Genomic DNA, 23,963 nt, shown 5'->3' on the forward strand with positions numbered 1-23,963 from the left:
GCTCAGTCCACAATTGATGGTATTTTATCTGGTAAAAAGTACAATAAAGCTGTACGAGCCCATAAGTTGACATACGAAGCTGTGTCAAGATTATTAATAACTCTGTATAAGAAGTGGCTTTTAGGCTGTGCTAGTCCTTCTGTATATCTAGTAATTAAGAAATAGGTACGTAGATGCAATTGTTTGTATTACTATCCTTTGTTCTTGATTCCGAATATGTACATACCAAGCTTTTGAACTTTAACCATTTTACGACGTCCTTAATAAGCTTTATAATGATAAAACAATTGAATCTGTAAGAACATTTTTGGGGATACCTCGACGTACTAAGTCATCTAGGGCTCGATAACACGGAACGAGTGCCACCAGAGCTCAATCCTTTTGATATCGTAAGTATCTGGGATAAGTGAATTTTCCCCTTTGAGGGAGTGTGAGCCGTATGGCTAAATCTGGATAAATATAATAATAATAATAATAATAATAAGTATACAACAGTACCTTAAATATATACAACAATACCTATTATTAATATTATGATAATATAACTACATACTACTATCACTTAACACGTACAATATTCCAAAAGTGTTATTAATCTGACAACAAAACGAGCCAAAAAAAATCTCTATTTAGTACGCTAGCAGTATTCATCATCCCTAAAATCGGCATCACAATAAAAAAACGACCCTAACAACATCCTGGTCAGTAGAGTCGATTAATGATTGACTCTCGCATAGAATCTCGCCCTTCCTCGCATCTCTGCGTTCACCACTGTCCGTCGTGACATGCCGTTCGATTTATTTAATTTTTTCTTAAACTAATTATCCAATCAAAATTCCAAAAACACTCACATGTTCTCTGATGTTTGGTCTATAACGTTTATAGAAAGCCATTTTTTGCTAGACCCAATATTTTTCGAGATAGAGCGATGTAAACGATTTTAAAAATATGGGTTTTCAGGGCAAGTGATTTTATATGAAGGCGCTCCATATACAACAATGGTTTGACGTATTTCTATAAATTAAAAACAAATATTTCTAATGTCCGGATGGGTATGCAAATTTGAGGAATGAATTTTCGGATATTGCACATCCGAAAAACGACAAAAAAAATTGCAGTTTTTTTTTGTAAGGCTCCCCACCGGTCCCCTCCCGCAACGATTTTTGGACGACCAAGTGATTTTGCATTACAAATATATTAGAAACCAAAAAATATGGGTTTTACATTTTAGCAACAAAGTGCCCACGGAATAGCACAATAGGATCCCTTTTAAACTATACTAATCCAGGTCCATAAAACTCAAAAAACTTGTCAATATCTGGCCAGTTCAAAGTCCTCAACAGGATTTATAATAATTTGTAAACATAAACTTACCAGATGACACTTAATGTGACCTAAATGATACTTCGCCATGTATTAACACGTAGTTAAATTCCAATTAAAAAAACATTAACTCTATAGCCGAGATTTTTTACTTTAAAATATAGGCATTCTTAAAAACACCTAAGAGGATAAATGTTAATAAAAGCAAGGAAACCAACAGAAAAAACGTCTTTTTACTTTTTTTTTTAATTTGCTTATACATATGTATTTGAAATAAAAAAATATGCTACCAAACATCAAGCATTACACACTACAGATCGAATTGTACCGAATGTAGAGGAGTGAGACAGGGATGTGTGCTTTCACAATAATTACTCTTTAATATTATATACTCCTATACTCCGAAGAGTTATTTACACAAGCACTTGAAAACTGTGCAGAAGCAATCAAGATTAAGCTGATGATACAATCATTATCGATGCAAGTGATAAAGACCTGCAGACGCTACTAAACACAATAATTAGTGATACTGGAGAACAGGTTGATTTAAGAATAAACATAAAGAAAACAAAAACCATGGTTATCAGTAAGAGGGACAAAGTCATTACAAGGCTCCAGATAAAAAATGAAGATATTGAAGTGGACAAAATAAAATACTTAGAAGTATGGATTACGGAAAATCGAAATCCGAAATCAGAAATTCGATTAAGAATAGAGCAATCAAGAGCAGCCTTTTTGAAGATAAGGAAATTTCTGAGTAATCAAAGACTTAAGAGGCTACAGTAGCGATCAACAGGTAGCATCAAACGCGTTCCAAGATTGCGGCTGTAATTTTGAATATTTTGACGAGATATTTGGCACACATATTCGTAATACCGGGTGTCCACTTATATTTTCCACCATTTTAACTGCCTATAACTTCTAAACGGTTCAAGATCGAAATATGCGGTTTTCACTGAAATGTTTTATTTTAGTAAAAGTTTTGTCTGAATGGATTGAATTTTTTATATAGCTTTTAAATACGAAATAAAAAATGGCGGATTTTTGAAAAAACTTTGTTGATTTTTTTTTTATGGAACACCCAGTATATTTTTTTGTAAATTGAAAAAAGGTCATTCACCTATCCAGCGATATAAAGTTTTTCAAAATCGGTTGTCAAATCACCGAGTAATTAATTTTTAAAATGAGGGGTGCAACGTGAATATCACATACCTAAATAACATAACTGAGCAAAGTGATATTATGTTATGTGATTTCCACATTGCAACTCTCATTTTAAAAATTAATTGCTCAGTCATTTGGCAACCGATTTTAAAAAATTTTATATCGCTGGATAGGTAAATGACCGTTTTTTCAAGACACAAAAAATATACTGGGTGTTTTAATAAAAAAAAGTCAACAACGTTTTTTTTTTAAATCCGCCATTTTTTACTTAAAAGCGATATAAAAAATGGTCATTTACCTAAAAACTTCAAAAAACGGTCATTTATCTATCCAGCGATATAAAATTTTTTAAAATCGGTTGTCAAATGACTGAGCAATTAATTTTTAAAATGAGAGATGCAATTTGGAAATCACATAACTTGCTTAGTTATGTTATTTAGGTATGTGATATCCACGTTGCACATCTCATTTTAAAAATTAATTACTCAGTGATTTGACAACCGATTTTGAAAAACTTTATATCGCTAGATAGGTGAATGACCTTTCTTTCAATTTACAAAAGAATATACTGGGTGTTCCATTAAAAAAAAGTCAACAAAGTTTTTTTCAAAAATCCGCCATTTTTTATTTCGTATTTGAAAGTGATATAAAAAATTCCATCCATTCAGACAAAACTTTTACTAAAATAAAACATTTCAGTGAAAACCGCATATTTATATCTTGAGCCGTTTAGAAGTTATAGGCAGTTAAAATGGGGGAAAATATAAGTGGACACCCGGTATAATAAAGAATGGCGGTACAGAGCCCAAATTGAAAAATATATTAATATGTGGAAATTACTCTGTAATGTAACTTTCTTCAAATAAACTTTTTTATCCCATGCCTAGATTTTGTGTAATCTTTGAACTACTAAAATTTTTTATTTCTAACAAGAAATCGCACATATTATAAATTATAACTAATAACTAATTAGGCAACATAGAGAAATTATCACTGTCATTTTGACAAACCTGCGTCAGATTTTCTCTAATCTGTTCTGTCATCTTTATCCATATCTGTTCAGTGCAGTAGTGTGTTAATTTAAGAATTCGTTATTGTTGTTTCATAGGAAAGTAGTGTTTATTGATAGTTAATTTATTATATTTTTGTTGTTGTTGTATAAGTTGTTGGCCTCTTTGAAGGAATAGATTGTTGTTAATTGTGAGTTTTAGTTATATGTAGGTAGGTAAGTATATTTTACGTAAAAATATTTCGAATTCTAATGCGAGTACCTATATAAAGGGACGGGGTCGAGTTCGCTCCCAATGGTAAGAATTTTACCTGAACTAATAAAGGTAGAGTTCGAATTGGCTCCCATAGACAAAATTTATTTTACCTAAACATGTCGAAAATATCACCCAGCGTTGTCACTTCTTTCAAATTTTCTCTTTTTGTTAGAAACAGGTACCTTCCTAGAAATATCTATGGGAAAGGAGGAAGACCTAACCCTTCGGTCCTAACTTAACTTTCGGGTATTAGAATGTAGAGCGCAAACCGGCCGATTTCAGGTAAGAGCGCAAAACGGTCGAGCGCATACCGGCCGACACCGATAATTTGTGTTAAAATTGCCACATATGCCAATGTTGAACTAAAACAAACTCTAAAAGTATTTGTCTAAAAGTATAATTTTCCTATAAAAAGTCTATATCACTATGTAAATTTCCTAAGCAGTATAAATATTACACGATTTGGCAACAATGTCTAATGTTTCCGCGATTATATGAGAGCCTACCCGCATTCATGCGGGAGCCAATTCGTACCCTTCTAAAATATACCTGAACGAAGCGGAGCGAACTCGACTTCACCCATATAAAGTTTTAGGAGGATTTTCTATTCTAAAAATATTATCAATAGTTTAACAAAATGGGAAAAGTTAATCAAACGAAAAATAAAGCGAATCCTTCCAAGAAAAAGCCCATTAAAAACCGTGCCAAAATTATGAGAACATCGAAATTCGAGCCACCACAAATTTTAATAATGTAAGTACCTATGAGAAGTAATCTACTGTTGTCATAAATAAAAAAAGTGTGAAAAGTTTTTTTTTTTTTTTTTTTTTTGGTTTTTATGGCATTGACTTGGGTGTCATTTAGCCAGTCACAACTTTTTTTTTTTGTTTTCTGTTCATACATAAGGAAGGCAATGAGGTCCTTAGAGTTCCATAGCAAACTCTTCTACAGCTCTCTACTCAGTTCAAAAGCTGGCCGCTATGGACTGTCCAAGTTGCTCACCACATTTTCCATTATGTATCTTCTTCTTCTTCTTCTTCTTTTTTCATATGTACATAATATAGCAAATTATCAGGATTAACAAGTTTAGAGATTAATTTTAGTTTCACAGATAAATTTCATTAAACAATCATATATATTCTTGCTGTTCAGAGACAATAGATAGGATACATTGAAAGGTGGAAAAACATTACATTTTATTAAATCTTGGATTAAATTATATGTGCATGGAATATATTTTGCGCACTCAAAGAAAGTATGATTTAAGTCACCAACCTTCTGACATTCTGTACAAAGATTTGAATCAAAAACTTTAATTCTTGCTAGATGTAGAGGGAAACAAGCATGCCCAAACTTAATTCTAATTAATGTTGTTATATATCTTCGAGGTACTACGTAATTTTTAAACCAATATATATTTGGAACAGAAGGTTGAATCAGTGAATACTGAGATTTGGATTGTTTACAAAGATCTCGCCATGATTGACTCCACTGATTTTTAACTCGATGCTTAATAGTGTTAACTAAGTCAGATATGCAAAACTTACGATTATGTGAAGTACCATATTCAATGGCTTTTTTAGCCAACCTATCAACATATTCATTATGCGTTAGTCCTATATGAGCCTTAACCCATAAAAAGTTCACTCTTCTTTTATTTTTATGAATTTCAAAAAGGATTTTCTTAATTAGTAGGATATAAATATTTGAATTGTTATTGGGAAAATCTATAGTTTGAATAGCAAGAAGAACAGAAAGTGAATCGGAAATAATTGTTGCAGATATATCTTCTGATTCTTTAAAATATTGCAGGGCCTCATAAATTGCTATGGCTTCAGCACTGAAGATAGAAAAATCATGGCCTAACTTAAATATTTTTTCTGTTTTAGTAGCAGGTATGAAAAAGGCACATCCAGTTCCAACTAACGTCTTAGATGCATCTGTATATATATTTATAGAATCTGGCCAATTATCTAAGAATGTTCTTAAGATGTTAGAGCTAATATTACTGTTTTCATGGTAACTTGGTTTTACTAATTTAACTGTATGTAAAAAAGAATGAAAATCTTCGAGTCCAAAACTATCAATCATGTTATAATCACAGTCAAAATTTAACAGATCTCGAAAAGCCTCGCAAAGGGGAGGAGAGTTCTTTAGCTTCCAGTATTTATTAGTTAAATCCGCTACATTCAGCTTGTTAATATTTTGGTAAAGACCGATATTTAGGTAACGAATTTTCATTAAAAATTTCTGGCTGAGATATTTCCTTCTATAATTGAGTGGAATTTCTAAAGCTTCTACATGTAAAGCTTTATTTGGGGTTGATTTCATAGCTCCCAAACAGATACGGAGTCCTAAGTTTTGTACAACGTCTACTTTGTTTAAAATATGTTTAGAAGCTGAGCCATATAGAATACTACCATAATCAATTATAGATCTAATATATGATCGATAGAAAAGCAAGGAAGTTTCAACATCAGCTCCCCACCAGATCCTTGAAACTGATTTAAGAAAATTTAGACCCTTATTACATCGATTTATCATAAAGTTAATATGTAATTTCCAAGTCAATTTACGATCCAAAATCATTCCCAAATACTTAATGGAAGAAGCAAATGCATAGTCGTAGCCATTAAGTTTTAAATTCTCTATTTTTGGGATATTATGTCGAGTGAAAATACAGACAGTAGATTTATTTTGAGCTATTTCGAATCCGTTTTGATTGAACCATAAATTAACACAACATTGAATTTGTCCTAAGGTTTGAATCGAGTTATCATAAGTTTTGGCCTGTGAATACAGGAGAAAATCATCAGCATATTGTATTATTTGAAATTTAAAAATGTCAGTAGGGACTTTATGCAAATCCGCAGTATACATATTAAACAAAAGGGGACTCAATACTGATCCCTGTGGTAGTCCTAAATTATTATATCTAGGGCCTATCAGTTTATTATAATTAGTTCTTAGATATATCTTTCTGCAGGAATAAAAATTATAAAGAGCTTCAGCCAACTGAGGCGGTATATGAAAATGTTTTATCAATTTTTCCCTTAAAATGTCAAGACTGACATTGTCATATGCACTTTCAATGTCTAAGCATATAGTAGGTAAATAGGTGTTGTTGGAAAATGTGTTTTGAATATCTGTTACTAGTGTAGAAAGTGCGTCTAAAGTACCATATCCTTTTTTATAACCAAACTGAAAATCTGGAAGAAGTTTATTTTTTTCTACCCACCATTCCAACCTGTGTTTTATCATTCGTTCTAGAGTTTTCAACATACAGGACATAAGAGAAATCGGTCTATATGACTGAGCCAAATTTGAGTTTTTACCTGGTTTTAATATTGGTAAAACAATTACATCGTGAAATTGATCAATAACTGATTTATTGCTGATTACACAATTAAAAATATCTAACATTAGAAGTTTGGCAATTTTAGGGAGATGTTGAATCATTGGATATTTAATATTATCAAATCCTGGACTCGTGTTTTTTCGATTTTTTAGAACATATTCTAGTTCTGTAATATTAAAAGGTTCTAGTAAAAAATGGCTTTGCTTTTCTGGAATATAATTATGAGTATTAGGTGGTTTAACAGATGGCGGAGCAATTTTATCAAAGATTTCATCCTCTAAGGTGTTATCCAAATTGTATGCATTTGGAATTGATTTTCTATTTAGTTTTCTGGCTTGCTTCCACAACGTTGTAGTTGGAGTATTTTTGTTTAGAGAAGACACAAAATCTTTCCAACTCTTTTTAGCTATCAATTTTAGATTCTTCTTAGTTTTAGCCATGCTAGCTTGACACTTTATATAATTATTAAAATTAGCATTTTTTTTATATTCTGTCAGTGCTTCTTGCCTTTCTTTAATAATTGTATCACATTCTGTATTCCACCAAGGTGGGGAACAACGAATTTTATTTTTAAAAGTTTTATATTGCGGGATTGAAATGTGCGCAGCATGATTCATACTATCTATTAGAAAGCAATATTTATCAGATGTACTGTCCATTTCGTAAACACTATTAAAAAAATTTTCAACTGAGGTTGTGTATAGAGTCCAATTGGCTTTTCTAATGTTCCACTTACTTCTGGGTATAAACTCTTCAGTTGTAGTACTATCTAATATTTCCATATTGATAATAAAATGGTTAGAGCCTAGTGTGTCAGAATGTATGTACCAGTGGATTTTATTAGCTATGTCAGGAGTAACAAAAGTTACATCAATTGCTGAACTATTTTGATCTGGTCGAGTAAGAACAGTAGGCTCGCCATTATTTATTACGATAAGGTTGAGATCATCTGCAGTATTAATAAGCTGTGTTCCAACTGTGTCGTTGTAACTAGATCCCCAAATAGTATGGTGAGCATTAAAATCTCCTCCTATAATTGCTGAATTATTAACTTGCGAGAAGATGTTTGTCCAATCATTTATTGAACTTTTACTTTTAGGTGGTCTATATATAGATAAAATATTCAGATCCTTTGTTTTATATTTAATTGTTACACCACAAACTTCTATTTCCGTGTTAAAATTAGAGTTTAAATTTAATTCACTAAAAGTAATTGAATTGTGGATGAGAATAGCTACACCACCGAAGCCATCATTTCTGTCTTTTCTAACCAAATTATAATTTTTAAAATGATAACTAATATCTTTTTTGAACCATGTTTCACTAATTAGGAGGATGTCTATACTTTTATTATTTAAATAATGCATTAAACTACCTTTGTTTGATATAGCAGATCTGGAATTCCACTGACTTATTTTTAAATTATGTTGTATTGACATTATGAATTAATTATGAACTGTTCTACTTCTTTAATAATTATTTTGTTGTCTAAGATTTTTATGTCTTCTACTGTATGAATATTTTTTAAAAAGTTTATTATAAATGTTGCTACAGATTTAGCTAGTTCAGTTTTATTTTCGATATTATTATTCGGTGTATAAGAATTAGTTGGCAAAGGTTGAGACGGTCCAAAAGTGAAGGGGAACATCGGTTTATGAGATGTTGATTCTAAAATAGGTGAATTTGCTTTTCTTTTCTTTCCTGAGTGTTCATTTGAATTATTTATATTAGAGTTTGATTGAGTCAAAAATTGAGATCTATTAATTTCTACAGTTGGCCGAGTCGGACCAAGATTTTTGTCATTATTATTAATTGGTAGGGATGGAAATTCTTTTTCATTATTATTTAAACAAGAGAAAGAGTTGGGACTGATGAGTGCCGAAAAGGAGTTTTCACATATTAATCTAGCTTCCACAAAAGTAGTTTTTTGTTCTATCATAATATTCTTAATTTTCTTTTGTTTTTCATAAAATGGACATTTTTTTGATATTGTCACATGTTCGTTATTTTTGCAATGTATACAAAACACACTTTTTTCGCAATGATGGTCTTTATTTTTAATTTCACCGCACTGTATACATAGTTCCTGTGTACTTCGGCATTGCCCTGAAACATGCCCAAATTTTAAACACTTATAACATTGAACAACTCGGCCAAAAAACTGTTCAACAGAAAAATATACTCTATTAAAGGCAACATAATTCGGTAAAATATTGCCTTCAAAAGTTATAATTATAGTTTTTTTGTCCACATATTCAATTTTATCTTCTTTTTGTACCCTACGCTTAGTCCTATATATACTCAAAACATTAGAAGGAGTTTCGATGTTATCCATGAGATATTTCACATCATATCTAGTGTCAACGTCTTTCACCACACCTTTTATTTCTAGTAAATGACTAGGAATATATGCTTTCAAATTTTGTTCTTTAAGTGAGCTGTTATTGACGAGGTTATTTGCCTCTAACCGAGAAGTAAGCAAAACTTTTACACGGTTCCTACCTATACTTTTAATTTCTCGAACATTCGTTAACTTTAATTTTTTAAAAATAAGGTGCCCAATCGTCATTGCATGTAATTTTCCCAAATTAAGATCATCACCAATCCTTTCAATGTAAACCCAAATATTATCAAGATTATACTTATCTGAAAGCAAATTGAATTGTTTAATCTTCGGTCTCGCATTTTGTCCATCATCTTGCATATTCAATTCCATTTTACTAATAATATCACCATTATCCGCAGTCACTCGCGTCACAAGAGACGTCCCTGACTCACTTTTATCCCCCATTTAGGGGGAAATAAGTTTTAAACCACTATATACTGAAATGTTTTTGTTTATAAACACTAAATTAATTATTAACCACTACTTTATCTTCCAAAAAACACCAAAAATTTTATCTTTTACAGGAGCAGATCAAAATATCAACATCAACTTTGACAGTTATTTTGACGTATGGTGTGAAAAGTTGTTTCCCATGAAAATGAAATTCGTAATAAATATATGTTTAAGTACAGAAATCCTGACTACAGTACAAAAAATGCCAATTTTTTTTAGGTAGATATTCATAGTCCTGTCGCCAGGGGGTACAAGAGTGCCTTTGGCGCTCTATGAAATAAATAAAATAAAACGGCTCTCGTTTCGCTTCACAACGAAATTATTATTTATTATTATTTATTATTATTTCGTGTAGATACCTATGTTAACATAAAATTTTCACCCATTTTGGTTTATTTTTATAAATATTTATTTATTAATAACAAAACTATTTTCTATTACTTCCATTTAGCGCGCCTATGAGTTAAATTGTCCAAAATATTAATCTTCGATAATTTCAAAGATTACCACTGTTGCCAAAGTTTCGCAGATCTTACGAAAAAAGGTATGATACTATCTCCCGAAGTTGCTACCTGTTGATCGGTATTGTTTAGGCCGGTCATCCATTGGAAGCGTAGTCGCGCGACTCGAAGGTAGCGCGTATACGCCCGTATAGAAGCGACAAATCCTAACAAATAAAATGTAACTAAACAACGTCCACTGCAAACGACTTTGAGCGACCGGGCTCGGCCGACCACAAGCGACTGATCCCCTAGAATGGGATTAGTCGCTGGTAATCGCATGTTGATGCTACAATGGTTTGCAATAAATATATGTGCAGGTATTTTTGATATAATATTAATTTTCGATAATTGTGTTATTTTCGATATGGAAATTGATAATGAAAAACTGATTAGTGCCGTTTATGAAAAGTCTCCGTTGTGGGACAAAATGTGAAAGACACAAGATATCATTCACGTGATGTTCAAAGGACATTGGTCGAAAGTTGCAGAAGAAGTAGGTGCTACTGATAAGAGTTTTTAATATTATTATTTTATAATATATAATTACAATGTAAACAAAAAATAAAAAAATAGAGCGTGGCACTTGCGAGTGCCGACATAAGTGAATACTTCTTATAGTTTTAGGATTAACAAACTTTCGAAAGAATTTTTATTTGAAATTTTTACAATAATAAACGTCTTACATCTAAACCAAGTAAATATAAAGTTATATAAATCTTCAAATTATTTTTATTAACAAATTACTTAATGTTTTTTTTTCAATTTGGTGAAAAATGTAATTAAATACTGATAAAGTATAGTAAATATTTCGTGTAAATTTGAATCGCCAAGAATATATGGAAGAGTCGATTCCCGTTAAAGGGGAGGTCATTGTACAAAGGTACAAACCTTTTTAAAGTTGTTAATAAATAACATACATGTTTGTGTAATAAATTATTCCTTTCAAACTATGCTTTCTATGTATATTTTACGATATTCACAAAAATACACTTTCTTTTGATGATGACTGTCAGTGTGACAGTCGTGAACTAAGTAGTATACAGTCGTCTGCAGTGGATGATACCAGTCGCTCATTCGCATGATCGCACATACACGGACGTATACGCGCTACCTACGAGTCGCACGACTACGCTTCCAATGGACGACCGGCCTAATCGGCAAATTCGATATCGGATGGTAAATTATCCACTCTATTCTTTTTTATGGTGTCGAAGGCTGGACTGTTAATGTTGACTTAATAGGAAAGCTTTAAACTTTTAGGAGTATTTTAAAATTACCGTGGACCTTTCATATTACGAACGAAATTGGGTTGTACAGAATTAGTCTGGGCTGATTATCGGAGAATAGGCCATTTTTGGGAAAAGTTATTTACCAGCAATTTTATTGCTGGAATCGAAGCTTATGATTATATATATTAATACTATAGGTATGCAAAGTCCGCAGATAGTGTGCTACTTTTTTTATAAACAAAATGGCGCCCGAAAATCGTGTTTTTTTCAATTATTTCTATAACTTCGAAGATTTTAACTACAACAAAAACACTCAAATAAAAATTCATCGCAATTAAATTCTGCATAGAGATATGTTTTTCCGATCTGCTCCGACGAAATTTTCCCCGGAAAATCCGGGTTTTCCCAACAAAATCTTTAATTTTCAAATAAAGTTTTAGATAAGTAATTATCTACCAATAATTAAATAATTTGGTGACTTAAAAGCCTTCTTGGTTCGGATTATAATTCCAGAAGCTGGTGAAAATTGAACGAATATTTTAGCAAAAATTCAATTTTGTTAATTAATAATTTACGGTCGCAATAATAACCAAAATAATTATGATACACTGATCAAACTTTGAAATCTTATAAAGATGAGATGCCTATTTAACATTTTGTCGACAAAATACAATTTTTTTATTTTTTTGCATAATCTTTAAATGTTAAAAAAATAGTTATAAACAAATTAACGTTTATCAGAAAGTTTTTATTATATTCTAATTTTAAAAAATAGTTAAATACGTATTTCAAATATCTTGAAAATGAATGTTTTAAAACTTTTTTACAACCATTTGCAAAAAAGTTATGAAACAGCAAAGTAAACGTACGATTACTGCGTTGTTTATATATTTTTTTAATTCTTTCAAAGCGTAAAAGTGAGTTTAAAGTACAAGCTAATTACTTACAAAAAATATCGATTATTAGTTTAATGGTTATATTTTAATTAAAGATTATAAATATTTTTTTTGTAATTCACACGCGCGAAAGTAGACTAATACAGTACGTAGCTATGTATTATGTACAGTAATACCTCGACTTACGCTACCCCGACTTACGCGAACCCAGAGTTACGCGAACCCAGAGTTGCGCGATTTTCAAATCTTGTCGACTTGTTATTTGATATGCGATTTTAAAGTCTTGTCGATTCATTATTTAAGCGCCACACAATCGTTTAGTTATCGAAGAGATAGAATTACCACCCACACACTATTGCTTATCAATGTACTATACATGTTTGGACTTTTCACACGGAATCAGCGATTTTATTTTGTATTAGGTATTTCTTGAGTGGGTGTTTGTTACTTTTATAAAGGGATTTTTTGTTTTATATCTAAGAATAATTGAAATAGTAACATGTATATACACATTCGAAATTATACCCCGACTTACGCGAATTCGACTTAGGCGATTATCGCTCGGTCCCACCTATCGTGTAAGTTCGGGGTATTACTGTATTATACATTATACCCGTCCACATACACAACTCGCGCGAATTTAAAGCGTGTCAGTCGCTTCGAGTGAACATCTCCGGCTCTGTATCAAGCCTACTTTCGCGCTAAAAATTACAAAAAAAAGTATTTTTAATCTTTGATTAAAATAGAACCATTGAACTAATATTTGATATTCTTTGTGAGTAATTAGATTGTACTACAGACTCACTTTTAAGCTTTGAAACAATTAAAACAAATTATAAACAACGGAGCAATCGTATATTTACGTTGCTGTTTCATAACTTTTTTGCAAATGGTTGGAAAAATTTTTTGAAGCATTCATTTTCAAGACCTCTGAAATAAGCATTTTAAGTATTTTTTAAAATTAGAATATATTAAACAATTTCTGAGAAATGTTAATTTGTTTATAACTATTTTTTTTAACATTTAAAGATTATGCAAAAAAATAAAAAATTTATATTTTGTCGACAAAATATTAAATAGGCATCACATCTTTATAATCTTTCTAAGTTTGATCAATGTCTCATGATTATTTTGGTTTTTATTGCGACTGTAAATTGTTAATTAACAATTGAATTGTTGCTAAAATATTCGTTTAATTTTCACCGGCTTCTGCAGTTATAATCTATACCAAGAAAGCTTTTATTTCACCAAGTTATTTAATTATTGATAAATAATTACTTGCCCAAAAAATTTATTTGAAAATTCGAGATTTTGTTGGGAAAATCCACATTTTCCGAGGAAAATTTTCGTCGGAGCAAATCGGGAAAACATGCCTATATGTAGAATTAAATTGGGGTGAATTTTTATTCGAGTGTTTTTGGTGTAAAGTTAAAATCTTCGGAGTTATAGACCAATAATTGAAAAAAACACGGTTTGGGGCGCCATTTTGTTAATAAAAAAAATAGCACACTATCTGCTGACTTTGCATACCTATATTATTAGTATATAGTATCATAATATTCGATTCCAGCAATGAAATTGCTGGTAAATAACCTTTCTTTATAATTTACTAATTAGACCAGCGTATTATAACTATTTTTTTTTCAAAATTTAATAATTATGCAAAAAAACGAAAAATTTATATTTTGTCGATAAAATATTAAATAAGCATCTCATCTTTATAATCTTTCTAAGTTTGATCAATGTATCATGATTATTTTGGTTATTATTGCGATCGTAAATTGTTAATTAACAATTGAATTGTTGCTAAAATATTCGTTTAATTTTCACCGGCTTCTGGAATTACAATCTATACCAAGAAAGCTTTGATGTCACTAAGTTATTTAATTATTAATTAATAATTACTTACCTAAAACTTTATTTGAAAATTAGAGTTTTTGTTGGGAAAACCCGCATTTTCCGAGGAAAATTTTCGTCGGACCCAATCGTGAAAAACATATCTCTATGCAGAATTTAATTGCGGTGATTTTTTATTTAGGTGTGTTTGTTGTAATGTTAAAATCTTTGGAGTTATAGAGCAATAACTGAAAAAATACGATTTGTCGGCGCCATTTTGTTTATAAAAAAAATAGCACACTATCTGCGGACTTTGCATACCTATATTATTAACTAGCTGACCCGGTGAACTTCGTTGCACCTTAGTGTGTCATAATTAAATAATCTGTCATAATTGTGATTCTAGATCAGTTCTTGAACGCAATTGCTAGAAATCAATTACTCAAAATCAACTGCTCGAAAATGAATTGCTAGACATGAAAATTGATCAAAATGCAATTTGCTCGGTTAAAAAAAAAATTATATGTCCAAATATTTTTTCACAATAATGCAAAATTTGTTGGTATGGTCGAATGAAATTCGATAGTTTTAAGGCATTCCAGAAGCCGCTACAGATAAAATGTTTTAACAACTCATTAATCATTCAGAATTAGTCGACGGTTATTAAAAGTTAAAATAATTAAGACGATAACTGGACGATAACGATTTTAGTGAAACGATTTTAGATTTGAGTGAAATTTAAATTTTTTTCTACTTTAATGACAAAAAAGCAAACTCATTAGCAGAACCCAATTAAAAATGATTTTGCACATCATATTTGAAAAAGTATTTGATTGAAAAATCTCATTTTTGCTGGCAAAAAATATATTAATTTGTCTGGACTAAATTACAGTTCTGTTTATCTTAAAAAGGATATGTTACTATCAACATTCACACAGTGTTGCCAAACTGGATTTTGTTATTTTGAGTGTAAATTTTCCCAGCGATCTCCGAGGGTACAATACATAAAAAGATACATAATATGACAAATTATATGATATTCCACGTATACAGTACGTAAATCGTTCAGCTGGACATAGGGAACATACAATATATATATTTAGATAGATACATAAATACATACATTGTATTATATTGAGATAATTGAGGCAACTGAGCTTTCTCGATGACAATATAGTTGTTAGCATTAAGGGGCATTAACCTCAAAATTGACAAATCATTTTGACTGACACAAATAAACGTCAAAATATGAGAATGCAGTAGGTAGCTAAATATTTTTGGCCTAAGAAAATGGGAAAACTGTTTAGTTTTTAAAGTAAAATAAATTTTATTATTTTAATTCATTTAATTCCGTTACAAATGTATTTAAAAATTTAATTTTTGTCTTTGTTTATTTATCTAACCTATCACTGGAATGTGCTTTACACTGGATTTAGTTTCGTTATAATCGGCGTTCTAGGAAGATCGTAATTTACAGTTTATTATTTGTTGTTTCTTGTGGTGGATAACATACGCCACAATTATAGTAACACAATTAGTAATATAAGTCCATATTTCAAATGTTTTTTAGTCATTATGGCACAAAATATATTTTTCTTTATAAACAATACTTTTTCTCAGGTAAAAAATGTTTTAAAAAAATTGTTATTAGCAATTTTATTTATCATGGAATCAGATTCCAGTTATATATCCCAATTTGCTTACTGAGAAGGAACTCCAAGTATTCGCTGACGCCGAGTAAGGTTTATAACAAACAAATAAGTGTAATTTTTCAAAAAAAAATAAACAAATCCGCTGTTTTAAGTGTATTTTCTTGTGGCGTATAAAGTACGCCACGCGTGTAGCTATGTTATATTTTGATGCGCGGGTAGTTAAAACTTAAAATTCTAAATATTAATTAATTATGACAATAACAAAAAATAATATCAATCATTTAATACATGCAATAGTGTACATGATATTTTTCGTTAGTTCATCTAATAAACATAAATAAACTGGATGGTTTGCCCAGGTGAAAGCAAGATTTTTTGAAGATTCCGTAAAATTAAAAAATTCATATTTTATCCAATTTGAGTCCAAAAGTTAATCTGTTGCACTTTTCTTTTATGAAATTTCCCGTTCGTTCTTCTTCTGTGCTCAGAATTTTTCTACGGCTTACGGTTCGCTATTTCGGAAACGGACTGTGCTAGAGAAGAAAAAATAGCAGCGTTTTGTTCGGAAAAATTTCATAAAAATCGGTCAATTCGTTTCGGAGGAGTATGGCAACAAAGATGTAAAATATTTAAATGGCTATTAAAAAATAACGGTTGAAGATAAAAAAGTGAAAATTTAGGATTGTATGTAGGGGAAAGGATCTTTTGCTTCTACATCATACAAAATTAAGAAAAAACGGTTTGTCAAAAAATTAAAAAAATATATCAGTGGGGGCAAGCCCCCTTATGACGTACGGGCATGAAATCAGAGTTATGCCTATTCCCAGTCCGGTAGAATACACGTGTAAAATTTCATAAAAATCTGTTGAGCCGTTCTCGTGTTATAAATGGTGTAACTAACATAACTCGACTTTCTTATATATATATATATATATATATATATATATATATATATATATATATATATATATATATATATATATATATATGTATATATATATAATATATATAGATGTAAAATATTTAAATAGCTATTAAAAAATAACAGTTGAAGATAAAAATATGAAAATTTAGGATTGTATGTAGGGGAAAGGAGGGCAAGATGGAAGGATAGGGCAAGATGGAAATTACCTATAAAACCCGAACTGCGCAATGAAGCACCCGGATCCACACTCACACAGATGCAGGCGAACCTCTTCCATTTACAAACGACGGCTCAGTCAGTTTAGGTCAGCTAATGAGTGTACACGCTTCCTTCTTATTTTCGCAGTTAAATATTACGCAATTATTGAATTTTTGTGATACGATTATTTAAACAAGGTGTATAATATTATTATTATGCATTTATACAAAGTATCTATTAGGTACAGGTTATCTGAATTGATATTTAAATAAGAGAAATAATAAAGCATTTTTAAAATACTGATAATATTATTGGAAAGGGGCATATGGGCAAGATGGAAAATTGCAACTTAGGGCAAGTTGGAAGATAATATCCTAATGGGAAGCTTGGTCAAAAATAAAAGCAAGGAAATAGGAACCTGCAAGAATAAAAGAAAAGGTAAAGGAAAAGGGACAAAAACAGAAAAAGTTAAAAATATTGTACAACATTTAGAACAGTCTTCACAAAATGATGTGTTCTGTGTCTGTGGTGAACGTTATGTGGAACCGCCCACAGATGACTGGGTACAATGTCCTGTATGTAATGGTTGGGAACATGAATTGTTTACCGACACAGAAGATGGCAGTTTTATGTGTGTAAACTGTAAAATGTAGTACTTTCCTCTACGTTCCATCTTGCCCGAACAAGCTTTCCATCCTGCCCTCAGGGTAAGGGCAAGATGGAATTTTTGACATTATTTTTTAATTACTCATAAAAGAAATTCTACTGATTATTAATAATATTTAATGGCTGACTTTTGTAATTGTATAAGGTCTCTTTCAAGAATGATTAAAATGAAAGTTTTGTATTACGTTGTTTTATTTTTTTACACATTATAAAGTTAAGCCTTCCGTCTTGCCCTCCCTTCCCCTATCTTTTGCTTCTACATCATACAAAATTAAGAAAAAAACGGTTTGTCAAAAAATTAAAAATATACATCAGGGGGGGCAAGCCCCCTTATGACGTACAGGCATGAAATCAAAGTTATGCCTATTCCCAGTCCGGTAGAATACACGTGTAAAATTTCATAAAAATCTGTTGAGCCGTTCTCGAGTTATAAATGGTGTAACTAACATAACTCTACTTTGTGTCCCCGAAAATAGTGCGTTCTTTAAAGGTATAGGTAGAAGGAACAATGTAAAGCAAAAAAGTCTTATAACATTTTTTTCTAAATTCAGCCGTTTGACCAAAAAACGAAAATACATTTTGATATGCAAATTAAGGTCTGGCAACAACGCACAATTTAAAAATCTGAAGGTAGAAAAATAGTACATATCTAGGTTTGTAGGTCAGTTAGTGGTAGGTAAAATAATGTAAACATCAACCAAACCGATATCCATTTATGCAGGGGTGGTCGTCCCCTCAAATCAAACAAAACAAAAATTTGACAATGGCTATTTCGTGTAATTCATAGATAAGAGTTGCAGGTACATACCTACAGGTGTCAACAACCCGAAAATCACACCAATTGTAAATAAACAAGGGGTTGAATTAGGTTAAATTTCCAGTCACAAACAAGGTCTTCTTCGCCACGTTGCCAAGTCATTAAAATTTATGAAAATAAAAATTCACTTATATGGCGAACAATGTAATTTTTTTCTTGGAAACGGTTAACTTTAGAAAAAAATGTTATAGGACTTTTTTTGTTCTAAATTGTGTATTATATCCATACCTTACAGGAACGCACTATTCTCGGGGACACCCTGTATATATAGATATATAGGAACTTATAATTCGATTCCAGCAATAAAATTGCTGGTAAATAACTTTTCCATGAATTTTGCTAATTAGCCCAGAGTAAATTGGAAGAGACAGAGAACTACTTTTGACAACCATTAAAAATCAGAAAACAGCATATTTGTGGCACATACTTAGAAATTATAAGTACGAGTTGTTGCAGCTGATTATGGCGGGTGAAATGTGGAATGTCGACTGGCAAAGGGATTCTGATCGACTTGAATCTGTGCAAAGATGGGCAACAAGAATTCCTTATGGCCGTCGTCGTCCTTCCTACGAAGAACGGTTAACCTACTTAAATTATCCTACATTTATGGACCGACGACTTCGTGGGGATTTAATAATTGCTTATAGAGCGTTACAGGGAAAGTTTGGGATAGATCTATCACATCTTTTCCCTTTGAGTAACGATCTTAGATTGCGGGGTCATCCATACAAATTAGCCAGACAACAGTTTCACAGTAAGTGTCGTGAGAACTCTATATCCAATAGAATATTTTATACCTGGAACTCACTTCCACACGACGTCGTCGGGGCTGTATCTGTAAATTGCTTCAAAAATAAATATGACTCTTTTAGTTCTGTACCACGGGAACAATAATTTTTCGTTTCTTAAATTAAATTAATTTATAAGTCGTATGTAGTCTTAAGTTTAGGTTTCTTTTTGCATAGTTCTTTTTAGTCAAATGGAGCTATATAGGTCCTAGACCTCGGCTCCTTTTTCTTCTTTAATAATAATAATAATAATAAATCCAAGGAAAAAGGGGTCCTGGTAGACGATAAATATCCTGGATGAAAAACATTCGCGACTGAACCGGGTTAAACACACAGACGCTTTTAAGAAAAATAGAAGATAGAGACGAATTTGCAATGGTTTTAGCTAACCTTCATTAGTGGAGTCGGCACTAGAAGAAAAAGCAATAGAGGTATAAAATCTTGGGAAGCCATTATCCATGTGGAAAAATTTATTCTTCTTGTAAAAGACCACATATTATCCTTGTGAAAGTAGGTACTCATAATCCTTGTAAAAGTACTCATCATTCTAGTGAAAGAACTCATCATACACTTAGTATTTAAAGACCATCATGGTCAGTATGTTTGGTCTTACCTTGTGTCATCTTGCTTTGGTGGGAAGTGTTAGCCGGTTCGTCGTTAATGGGAAGAAGGGTGGAGGTTCTGGGATTCAAAACTCCATGCGGATTGTGTTGTTGTGCCTGATGATGGGAGATGTCTGCGGAGGTTGGATGAATACTGCCATAGTCGACAAATTTCGGCTCTAATATCATTCTGCAAAAAAATTAAACTAATAATTACCACGCACTTATTATCTTATCTTACAGATTAAAAGAGTAAGAAATAAAATAATGATTAGACATTGTTATTTTATCTAAGATAAAAACGTTTACATATTAAACAATTATATAAGGTGAACTGCAATTGTCTAATCAGTGTCTAATTTGTTTTCCAATCTGGCACATAACAGTTTATTGTTTTGTTGTGATAAATAAAACAAGGTTCTGAAATTGATTTCTTGTGACATTTCTAAGTTAAATACTGTGTTTATATGGTATTAGCTACACTTGTAATTGTAATTACATTGTTACCTAAAAAAAGTTGACGTTTCGATTTCCACTCCGGATATGGTTTTATAGCGACACGCTTCATTTATCAACGAAAACTTTTCGTTTTTTAAATTCGCAAAGTCTGTGTGTTATTGCGTCGCCGCTCCTGCAATACTTAGAGTAGATTTATCGATGGATTCCTATGTAGTTTTGTCTTCTGAATCCAAATCTGAAAACGGCATTTCGATATCTCTAACCGTCTTCGAGATAATCGACCTCAAAGTCTAAAATGTGACGTTACAATCCTTTTATTTTCTGCTGACACAATAAACGTCAGCTGAAATCGTTTTATAGTAAGTAGGCTAGTTTTTAATCTGAATTTGTTAAGCAAAGCATAGGTTAAATAGATGAAATAGAGAATGTGGAAAAATCCCCTTACGAACAATTCACACATCCACCATTTCGGGCTGGGAAAAATTTTTCGAATAGAATCAAAGGGATTTTTCCACATTCTCTATTTCATCTATTTGATTTCGTACGAGTGGTCGTTAAACCAATAACCTTGGATCTTTGGTTCACTGAGTGTGTTTCAAAGATCTACATCTTATGTTTTTAAAGCATAGGTTATTTACATATGAGTTTGACATTTCGTGAATGTCAAACTAAATTTTAAATTAAGTATTAATAAAATATCAATGACATTTGATAGTGAATTTAATTATTATAAAAAATAAATAAGATGTTCAAAAATACAATTTGAGTATATTTTGAAAGCAATAATTTACTAGAAACTTTACAAAGGTCTATACGAGTATACGGCCTCCCCTTTAATGGGACTACCTAATGATAAATGGACTGTTCCATTTGTTATGAAATGAATTGTTATTGTAGTCGGTTCGCTAAACTCAGACACAACTGGTTAGTGATTTTAGTAGGTATTTTTTTTGTTTTTTGTGAATTTTGCCGAAATTGGCAAAATTACTAATTATTTAGTAATTACTAACTATTTAGTAATTATTTTTTTGTCGAATTGGCAAAATTACTGACTAAAATCACTAGCCAGTTGTGTCTGAGTTTAGCGAACCGAATGTATGAAATGTTAAATGAAGTAAAAGTCAGACTTACTCTCAATCTTTATTATAACTTCCGACGACCGGTTTCGCTCTTTAAAATATGTAGAGCATCTTCAGGTCAAAGGTAACAAGTTACAAAATGATTCGGATACAAGGAGCTACTAACTCCGTATTAATTTTCATGATGTTTCTGTTAAAGTTATGTTAACGGGATATGGTGGAATAGACAGAGGATGCAGCAACGGTAAATAAATTTATGGGATTTGGGAATTCTTAAGGGTGACGAGATAGTTGGTGTAAGACAACCAACAAATATGTGCCTACTATTATGTTTGTGTAGTTAAAAATAGTGAATGACATATATACAATTTTAATGTGTGTTGATTTTAAAGATTTTATTTCTATGTATTAACAGATTTTGTTTTTTATTTTATTTATATATTAAAAGAATTCTATTTATTAGTAAATGTAAGATTGACAACGTTCGGATCAAAAAGTGGGGCGAGTATTTAATGTGTATGTTAGAACCAGATGTGCAGTTGTAAACTAAATAGTTAAGGTCAGTACTTGATCTTTAACGAGAAGAGTATTGTTCATATAAGATTATTGTTCGTATAAGAGGTGGTAGATCGGAAAGCTTAAAATTGTAGCTAGAATACTGTATTAGCAGTCATATAATAAATAGTAACAAATGTGAATGTGAATTAAATGACAACAATGTAGGTAAATGAAACAACATTATAATTAAAGGGTGGAAAATTTTTAATGTGGGTGGATAATTCCCACAAATTTTATAAAAACACAAAGTTAAAAAACTGATACCATGAAATTAAAAAATCAATACAGTTAAAATAATTTAAATTAAATGCAGTGCTCCTGACCAACCAAATTCCCTCATTATCTGTTGTATCGTCTTTTGTCCTGTGTGTTTCTGTTTTATTTAATTGTGAGGTGAATTTACTTAATTAGTCATTTATTTATTGACGAAATTTTATAACACAATGTAGGTATACCCTAAAATATAATTTACTACTAATTTTTTCTTTTATCTGGTTCAATAGATTATTAATATTTATCCATTGCTTATATCACTAAAACACAGTTTCAATTTACAATCAATTACTTCTTACTATATTTTAATTCCTATTTTCTATCTATTCCAATTTTCCACCCTTTAATTATAATGTTGTTTCATTTACCTACATTGTTGTCATTTAATTCACATTCACATTTGTTACTATTTATTATATGACTGCTAATACAGTATTCTAGCTACAATTTTAAGCTTTCCGATCTACCAACTCTTATACGAACAATAATCTTATACGAACAATACTCTTCTCGTTAAAGATCAAGTACTGACCTTAACTATTTAGTTTACAACTGCACATCTGGTTCTAACATACACATTAAATACTCGCCCCACTTTTTGATCCAAACGCTGTCAATCTTACATTTACTAATACATAAATAGAATTCTTTTAATATATATAAATAAAATAAAAAACAAAATCTTTTAGTACATAGAAATAAAATCTTTAAAATCAACACACATTAAAATTGTATATATGTCATTCACTATTTTTAACTACACAAACATAATAACAGGCACAGATTTGTTGGTTGTCTTACACCAACTATCTCATCACCCTCAAGAATTCCCAAATCCCATAAATTTATTAACCTTTGCTGCATCCTCTGTCTATTCCACCATATCCCGTTAACATAACTTTAACAGAAACATCATGAAAATGAATACTGAGTTAGTAGCTCCTTGTATCCGAATCATTTTGTAACTTGTTACCTTTGACCTGAAGATACTCTACATATTTTAAAGAGCGAAACCGGTCGTCGGAAGTTATAATAAAAAGATTGAGAGTAAGTCTGACTTTTACTTCATTTAAAATGAACTCTCACATGCAACCCATTCAAGATATGAAATGTTGTTTGGAATAAAAAATTATGGTCTTATATGTGCAATTACATTCTTCTAATGGAAAAAAATATTTGAAGATTTTTCTCAAATTATGGATACCAACAACATTTTCATTTATAACTCTTTTATTTTTGATTTGACGAAGAAAAGTTATTCTTCATAAAAAGCTCTTCATGGTCTAAAATTTATGATGCAACCATCATATATCAAATTTTATTAATTTTATACGAGGTATATAAAAAATATGAATTTCGATCAAGAGTAAAGTACCTTTATAATTCACAACATTTAAATTAGAATGATATAATTGCACACTAAAACATAATTTTTAATTCTGAACAACTTTTCATAATAGCGAATTTTCCATATTATGAATTAAAATACGTAAATAAACAAAGTTTTCGTTATGATAATGCTCGCATTTTCAG

The 23,963-nt window shown here is 30.9% G+C and overlaps 1 protein-coding gene across 8 annotated transcripts in view; it reads right to left on the reverse strand.

Annotated features, from left to right (window-relative positions):
• LOC126879065 (phosphatidylcholine:ceramide cholinephosphotransferase 2-like) overlaps window positions 1-23,963 on the reverse strand; it is a 520,373-nt gene that overhangs the window by 49,445 nt on the left and 446,965 nt on the right. For all 8 annotated transcript variants that reach the window (XM_050641958.1, XM_050641959.1, XM_050641965.1 and 5 more), the window contains one exon: window positions 20,073-20,251. In XM_050641958.1, coding sequence (XP_050497915.1) covers window positions 20,073-20,251 — 179 coding nt within the window. The remainder of the gene's footprint in view (window positions 1-20,072; window positions 20,252-23,963) is intronic.

The sequence above is a fragment of the Diabrotica virgifera genome, chromosome 1 (assembly GCF_917563875.1).
Source record: "Diabrotica virgifera virgifera chromosome 1, PGI_DIABVI_V3a".
NCBI classification, from domain to species: domain Eukaryota; kingdom Metazoa; phylum Arthropoda; class Insecta; order Coleoptera; family Chrysomelidae; genus Diabrotica; species Diabrotica virgifera.